The sequence below is a fragment of the Salmo trutta genome, chromosome 38 (assembly GCF_901001165.1).
Source record: "Salmo trutta chromosome 38, fSalTru1.1, whole genome shotgun sequence".
NCBI classification, from domain to species: domain Eukaryota; kingdom Metazoa; phylum Chordata; class Actinopteri; order Salmoniformes; family Salmonidae; genus Salmo; species Salmo trutta.
Genome location: NC_042994.1, coordinates 19,048,968 through 19,057,523, shown reverse-complemented (window position 1 = coordinate 19,057,523; position 8,556 = coordinate 19,048,968). Strand labels below are relative to the sequence as shown.

The window sequence follows — 8,556 nt, the reverse complement described above, 5'->3', positions numbered from 1 at the left end:
TACTAATAAGTTGCCTTCTTTAGAAATTGCATTGTGTTTTTAAGCCACAGTAATGCACTTTAGACCAAATCTTCAGCTGGCCGTCCTGGCAGTCCTGAAATGAACGTTCAAAACAATATTGTGACCAAACGTGCAACCCATGTATAGCTCAGTAGTCTCAGAGCCCAGAACCAAATTTTGCATGCATGCTGGCAATCTACTAGATTTTGTTCTGGGGGCAGACCAACCTGGTCTCAGAGCATTTTGTATTATTATAGTTTTTTTAATTAACCATTATTTAACTAGGCAAGTCAGTATGTATTCTGTATGTAAATCCGAGACACTCCAGTTAGTATGATATGTTACGTTTCGTATGGTATGTATTCATTTCTGGTTGTCCATCACCCATTTTGTATGATATATTACAATTCGTATTATGTTACAAATTTGCAAAACGTACAATATGTTACATATTTGGTACACGTATTATATGTCAAGAATTTGTGAAATGTATGATATGCTACAAATTCTAGCTTGGTGGGTAGCGTTACCTGGTTGGCATTAGCTAGTTAGGTTTAAAGGGGAAGGGTTAACTAAAAGGGTTAAGTTTATGTTTAGGGGAAGTGTTGGCTAACATGCTAAGTATTTGCAAAGTAGCTTAAAAGTAGCAAGTAGATGAAAAGTTGCTAATTAGCTAAAATGCTAAAGTTTTCCATGATGAGATTTGAACTCACAAACCGTTTCACCCAAGTTTAGTCAAAACCGGGCCAGTGGTGTCTGAGAGATCGCGTGTGACTAACTAACGTGAGCATTGTACGTACGAACGGACGGAGACAGATCCACCCTCTGATTTCATCGTGGGTGACAATGAGTGAACCAACAAATATAAATGTATTTTCACACAAACTTTTATTGTTGAATTAACAAATAATGTCATCATCGTATAGTATCCAGTATTTTGAAGCTGTCACTTTCAACTGCTCCTTTTGCAGACGTGTTTGTCCATAAAAGGGCATACAGTGGCGCCACACCCCCAACACACCTCCAGAGAGTGGCCAATCGGTGTCTGCATCTTGCACTCCTTACACCCGCCCACAACCCTCCCACTTGATTCCACCCCATGCCTCTGCTGACTGATGAGCTTCTCGAGGGCTTGCTTCGTGGCCGGGTCGCCACAGTGCGCGATGCCGTTAACCGCCACCCGCTTTGGATCTTTAACGCAGTCCTCCTCATGCCCAATGACGGTGGAGGGCAGCCAGGCTGTATCGTATCCGCTCCGTTGCCACGAGCACCACATTGCTACATTCTGCCTATCCATCTTCTTCACGCGGCCCACCCGGACCTTCAGCTGCAATACCACATGTTCTCCAGTGGGACACCCACCGGGGTAACCCTTCGCCTTGGCTATGTCCCGACTGCAGTAGACCCCCGGGCCCAACGTGCCCCCCGCCGAGGGCCGGAACCCCCCTGTGATGATGGCTCGAGCGCTGTCACGGTGGGTGCCATGGTACATGGTGTAGCCTTGTCTGCCCCGTGGTGCCTGGCCAGGTTTCAGGACAATCTGCTTCTCAACCACAGCCTCCCAACCGGTGAACTGCACCAACTTCGCTGGCATGGCTCTGCTAACGGACACACAGTTGACACCAATTTGTAAACTGATGAGATCAATCAATCAAATGTATTTATAAAGACCTTTATACATCAGTAGTTATCACAAAGTGCTTTACAGTAACCCAGCCTAGACCCCAAAGTGCAAGCAAAGCAGAAGTGAGAGCAGTGGCTTGGAAAGATTCCCATATAGGAACGTGGAGAGGAACCCAGCTCAGAGAGCCTATCCTCTTCTGGCTGTACCTCATCATCAGTGACAAAATCTATGACTCATAGCATACGTATCGGTGAATCGTTGTGACATATGAAATATGAGTGAGAGTGTAATCAATGTGTAATAAGTACGGAAACAATTTATGAACATGTTAAATTATTATGTGACGTGGAGTCATTATTCAGGTCCTGATTGGTCAAGAAGCTTGACGCGTCAAATAATGTTATTTGACGTGTATCTTTTTGACACGCCAAGACCCAAACGGCATTCCATATGTACCGGGTTAGGCTATATGTGTTGTACACTCACATCAATAATGTATTGATGAAAAAACATATTGAAGACATAGATATAGAGATGTTTTCTTTTCTAAAATCTAACCACTCAAATTATTATTTACTCAAAGTATGTTTCCATGATTTATTCCCCCCCAAAAGATTATTGACTAAATCTAAATTCAATCTGAAGCGCCGAAGATCCACTTTATAGGGCGATTGACAAAGGCAATGTTCCCGCAGTTGCGGATACTGCATTCACGGTACACGCTGCATATGTCGGCTCAATGAGAAATGTTATTTAAACGTGAACTACAACACAGATATTCTCAGCTACTGATTGAGTACAAAGTATGATGTCGTAATGTATACAGGGTGTCATTGAACAACACAAACCTCTTCCTTTTCGACTGAACTAAACTCCATCTTCTCCCTCTATAAGAGTATTTTGTATAGTCACCACCAGGGCTGGGGTCAATTCAGTGAATAATTTAATTCAAATCTCCCATCATTTATTATGAAGACTTTTCATTTTACTGAACTAACTGAATTAAAGTCAACCCTGATCACCAATACAGCTGTACAGTGGTAATTTGACAGGACTGAGAGAGAAAGAAAAACATACATGTAAGTTAGATAGTAACAACAATAAATCCAGTACTGTATAGTTACCGCTGTAGAAAAACAAAAATCTATGCCTTATAGATCCCAATGTTGTGCAACTGACTGGCTGTGGATACGTAGCAAAAATATTTTTACATTGTTTCTACCTTTTTCAGGTAATTAACCTACCCGTTCTACCTCCAATATTTTGACACTGTATCTCTGATAGTTTCACTTTCGATTTTTCAGCCCAACTCAGCTTCCTTGCGTGACATCCATGGACATCATACCCAATGGAATCTCTTCAAAGAATATCCCGTTTGCTTTAGAGATCACATTCACTTTCATTTTAAAGTGCTGTACACGGAATCCCTCATTATTTTATTCATGCTATTCCATATCGTAACGCTAACCCCATTCTCATTGCAAGACATGCCAGGCAATGTTGCCCTCTAGTGTTTTTTTTGGAGATACAGCATGTATTATTTTATCATTCGTCATCACGGGTTGTGGTTAATTCCATTTCAATGCCAGTCAATTCAGAAACTAAACCAGATTCAAATGACACATGTTCTTCATTGGAATTTGAATTTCAAGGTACTTCCTGAATTGACTGGAATTTAAATGGAATTGACCTCAAACCTGAGGTTCATCAACCAAAAGTATACTCAGCTGGAAAGAGAAAAACAGACAGGAAATTATTTTTGAAAAAAACACACAATGGAAGTAAATGTTATTGTCACTTTTCCTAATAAAAACATAATTGATGTGTGAGTATGTGTGTGTATATACAATATATATAATTCACTGACCAAAAATATAAACGTAACATGCAACAATCTTTTAGATTTTACTGAAATACAGTTCATATGAGCAAATCAGTCAATTGAAATAAATGTATTAGGCCCTAATGTATGGATTTCCCATGACTGGGAATACAGATATGCATCTGTTGGTCACAGATACCTTAAAGGTAGGGGCATGGGTCAGAACACCAGTCAGTATCTGGTATGACCACCATTTGCCTCATGCAGTGCAACACATCTCCTTCGCATAGAGTTAATCAGGCTGTTGATTGTGGCCTGTGGAATGTTTTCCCAGCCCCTTCATTGGTTGCGTGAAGTTGCCGGGAACTGGAACGCGCTGTCGTACATGTCAATCCAGAGCATCCCTAACATGCTCAATGGGTAACATGTTTGGTTAGTATGCAGGCCATGGAAGAACTGGGACATTTTCAGCTTCCAGGAATTGTGTACAGATCCGATGACATGGGGCCGTGCATTATCATGCTGAAACATAAGGTGATGGCGGTGGCTGAATGGCACAACAATGGGCTTCAGGATCTCGTCACGGTATCTCTGTGCATTCAAATTGCCAAAGATAAAATGCAATTGTGTTTGTTGTCTGTAGCTTATGCCTGCCCATACCATAACCCCACCGCCAAAATGGGGAACTCGCTGTCCACAGCAATGACATCACCAAACTGCTCGCTGTCTGCCATCTGCCCAGTACAATTGAAACTGTGATTCATCCGTGAAGAGCAAACTTCTCCAGCGTGCCAGCGGCCATCGAAGGTGAGCATTTTCCCACTGAAGTCGGTTACGACGCAAAACTGCAGTCAGGTCAAGACCATGGTGAGGACGATGAGTTTGCAGATGAGCTTCCCTGAGATGGTTTCTGACAGTTTGTGCAGAAATTCTTCAATTGTGCAAATCCACAGTTTCATCAGCTGTCTGGGTGGCTGGTCTCAGATGATCCCGCTGGTGAAGAAAATGGATGTGGAGGTCCTGGGCTGGCGTGGTTACACGTGGTCTGCGGTTGTGAGACTTATTGGACGTACTGCGGTTTATGGTAGAGAAATTAACATTCTATTCTCTGGCAACAGCTTTGGAAGACACTCCAGCAGCCGCATGGCGAATTGACCGCTCCCTCAAAATTTGAAAGATCTGTAGCATTGTGTTGTGTAACAAAACTGCACATTTTAGAGTAGCCTTTTATTGTCCCCAGCACAAGGTGCACCTGTGTAAGGATCATGGTGTTTAATCAGCTTCTTGATATGCCACAGCTGTCAGGTGGATCGATTATCTTGGCGAAGGAGAAATGCTCACTAACAAGGATGTAAACAAATGTGTGCACAAAATATGTATATACAGTTGAAGTCGGAGGTTTACATACACTAAGGTTGGAGTCATTAAAACCCATTTTTCAACCACTCCACAAATGTCTTGTTAACAAACTATAGTTTTGGCAAGTTGGTTAGGACATCTACTTTGTGCATGACACAAGTAATTTTTCCAACAATTGTTTACAGACAGATTATTTCACTTATAATTCACTGTATCACAATTCCAATGGGTCAGAAGTTTACATACCTTTAAACAGGTACGAAAATTCCAGAAAATGATGTCATGGCTTTAGAAGCTTCTGATAGGCTAATTGACAACATTTGAGTAAATTGGAGGTGGATGTATTTCAAGGCCTACCTTCAAACTCAGTGCCTCTTTGCTTGACATCATGGGAAAATCAAAAGAAATCAGCCAAGACCTCAGAAATAAAATTGTAGACCTCCACAAGCCTGGTTCATCCTTGGGAGCAAATTCCAAATGCCTGAAGGTACCACGTTCATCTGTACAAACAATAGAACGCAAGTATAAACACCATGGGACCACGCAGCCGTCATTCCGCTCAGGAAGGAGATGTGTTCTGTCTCCTAGAGATGAACGTACTTTGGTGCGAAAAGTGCAAATCAATCTCAGAACAACAGCAAAGGACCTTGTGAAGATGCTGGAGGAAACAGGTACAAAAGTATCTTTATCCACAGTAAAACGAGTCCTATATTGACATAACCTGAAAGGCAGCTCAGCAAGGAAGAAGCCACTGCTCCAAAACCGCCATAAAAAAAACAGACTCAGGTTTGCAACTGTACATGGGGACAAAGATTGTACTTTTTGGAGAAATGTCCTCTGGTATGATGAAACAAAATCAGACCTGTTTGGCCATAATGGCCATCATTATGTTTGGAGGAAAAAGGGGGAGGCTTGCAAGCCGAAGAACACCATCCCAACCGTGAATCACAGGGGTGGCAGCATCATGTTGTGGGGGTGCTTTGCTACAGGAGGGACTGGTGCACTTCACAAAATAGATGGCATCATGAGGGAGGATATGTGGATATATTAAAGCAAAATCTCAAAACATCAGTCAGGAAGTTAAAGCTTGGTCGCAAATGGGTCTTCCAAATGGACAACGACCCCAAGCATACTTCCAAAGTTGTGGCAAAATGGCTTAAGGACAACAAAGGCAAGGTATTGGAGTGGCCATCACAAAGCCCTGACCTCAATCCTATAGAAAATGTGTGGGCAGGACTGAAAAAGCGTGTGCGTGCAAGAAGGCCTACAAACCTGATTCAGTTACACCAGCTCTGCCAACTTATCGTGGAAAGCTTTTGGAAGGCTACCCAAAACGTTTGACCCAAGTTAAACATTTTAAAGGCAATGCTACCAAATACTAATTGAGTGTATGTACACTTCCGACCCACTGGGAATGTGATGAAAGAAATACAAGCTGAAATAAATCAATCTCTCTACTATTATTCTGACATTTCACATTCTTAACATAAAGTGGTGATCCTAACTAACCTAAGACAGGGGATTTTTACTAGGATTCAATTTCAGGAATTGTGAAAAACTGAGTTTAAATGTATTTGGCTAAGGTGTATGTAAACTTCCGACTTCAACTGTATACGGATATGTATATAAACTCAGCAAAAAAAGAAACGTCCTCTCATTGTCAACTGCATTTATTTACACTTAACATGTGTAAATATTTGTATCAACATAACAAGATTCAACAGCTGAGACAAACTGAACCAGTTCCACAGAAATGTGACTAACAGAAAGGGAATAATGTGTCCCTGAACAAAGGGGGGTCAGAATCAAAAGTTACAGTCAGTATCTGGTGTGGCCACAAACTGCATTAAGTACTGCAGTGCATCTCCTCCTCATGGACTGCACCAGATTTGCCAGTTCTTGCTGTGAGATGTTACCCCACTCTTCCACCAAGGCACCTGCAAGTTCCCGGACATTTCTGGGGGGATTGGCCCTAGCTCTCACACTCCGATCCAACAGGTCCCAGACGTGCTCAATGGGATTGAGATCCGGGCTCTTCGCTGACCATGGCAGAACACTGATATTCCTGTCTTGCAGGAAATAATGCAGAGAACGAGCAGTATGGCTGGTGGCATTGTCATGCTGGAGGGTCATGTCAGGATGAGCCTGCAGGAAGTGTACCAGATGAGGGAGGAGGATGTCTTCCCTGTAATACCCAGCGTTGAGACTGCCTGCAATGACAACACCTCCAAATTGATCCCGCTTCAGAGTACAGGCCTCGGTGTAACGTTCATTCCTTCGACGATAAACGTGAATCCGACCATCACCCCTGGTGAGACAAAATCACGACTCGTCAGTGAAGAGCACTTTTTGTCAGTCCTGTCTGGTCCAGCGACGGTGGGTTTGTGCCCATAGGTGACGCTTTTGCCAGTGATGTCTGGTGAGGACCTGCCTTACAACAGGCCTACAAGCCCTCAGTCCAGCCTCTCTCAGCCTATTGCGGACAGTCTGAGCACTGATGGAGGGATTGTGCGTTCCTGGTGTAACTCGGGCAGTTGTTGTTGCCATCCTGTACCTGTCCCGCAGACGTGATGTTTGGATGTACCGATCCTGTGCAGGTGTTGTTACACGTGGTCTGCCACTGCGAGGATTTTTAAATGTATTTTATTTTATTTCACCTTTATTTAACCAGGTAGGCAAGTTGAGAACAAGTTCTCATTTACAATTGCGACCTGGCCAAGATAAAGCAAAGCAGTTCCACAACATACAACAACACAGAGTTACACATGGAGTAAAACAAACATACCGTCAATAATACAGTAGAAAAATAAGTCTATCTATATACAATGTGAGCAAATGAGGTGAGATAAGGGAGGTAAAGGCAAAAAAGGCCATGGTGGCAAAGTAAATACAATATAGCAAGTAAAACACTGGAATGGTAGATTTGTAGTAGAGGAAAGTGCAAAGTAGAAATAAATAATGGGGTGCAAAGGAGCAAAATAAATCAAATAAATAAATACAGCAGGGGAAGAGAGTTGTTTGGGCTAAATTATAGATGGGCTATGTACAGGTGCAGTGATCTGTGAGCTGCTCTGACAGCTGGTGCTTAAAGCTAGTGAGGAAGATAAGTGTTTCCAGTTTCAGAGATTTTTGTAGTTCGTTCCAGTCATTGGCAACAGAGAACTGGAAGGAGAGATGGCTCTGGGGAGGAAGGAGGAAAGGAGAAAGGAGGAATTGGCTGGGGAGAAAGGAGGAATTGGCTCTGGGGGTGACCAGAGATATACCTGCTGGAACGCGTGCTACAGGTGGGTGCTGCTATGGTGACCAGTGAGCGGAGATAAGGGGGGACTTTACCTAGCAGGGTCTTGTAGATGACCTGGATCCAGTGGGTTTGGCGATGATTATGAAGCGAAGGCCAGCCAACGAGAGCGTACAGGTCGCAGTGGTGGGTAGTATATGGTGCTTTGGTGACAAAACGGATGGCACTGTGATAGACTGCATCCAGTTTGTTGAGTAGGGTATTGGAGGCTGTTTTGTAAATGACGTCGCCGAAGTCGAGGTTTGGTAGGATGGTCAGTTTTACGAGGGTATGTTTGGCAGCATGAGTGAAGGATGCTTTGTTGCGAAATAGGAAGCCAATTCTAGATTTAATTTTGGATTGGAGATGTTTGATGTGAGTCTGGAAGGTGTCGGGTCGCGTCAATTCAAATCTGGTATTACAACAAAATAGTTAGCAAAGAGTAACTCCTGTTTTCTTTGTACTTTAATTAAT

The 8,556-nt window shown here is 42.9% G+C and overlaps 1 protein-coding gene across 3 annotated transcripts; it reads right to left on the bottom strand.

Annotated features, from left to right (window-relative positions):
* Window positions 1-869: 869 nt before the first annotated feature.
* On the bottom strand, window positions 870-2,968 carry LOC115177836 (uncharacterized). 3 transcript variants are annotated; one of them, XM_029738828.1, is made up of 2 exons: window positions 2,869-2,968; window positions 870-1,601 (listed from the first exon to the last, which is right to left on the bottom strand). In XM_029738828.1, exon 2 carries the CDS (start codon window positions 1,592-1,594, stop codon window positions 953-955), a length of 642 nt encoding a protein of 213 aa, XP_029594688.1. In that variant the 5' UTR covers window positions 1,595-1,601; window positions 2,869-2,968; the 3' UTR covers window positions 870-952. The 3 variants fall into 3 exon arrangements, with proteins under 3 accessions (XP_029594688.1, XP_029594687.1, XP_029594690.1); XM_029738827.1 differs by having other exon boundaries at window positions 2,749-2,891; XM_029738830.1 differs by lacking the exon at window positions 2,869-2,968 and adding an exon at window positions 2,749-2,767 and having other exon boundaries at window positions 870-1,598.
* Window positions 2,969-8,556: the final 5,588 nt, after the last annotated feature.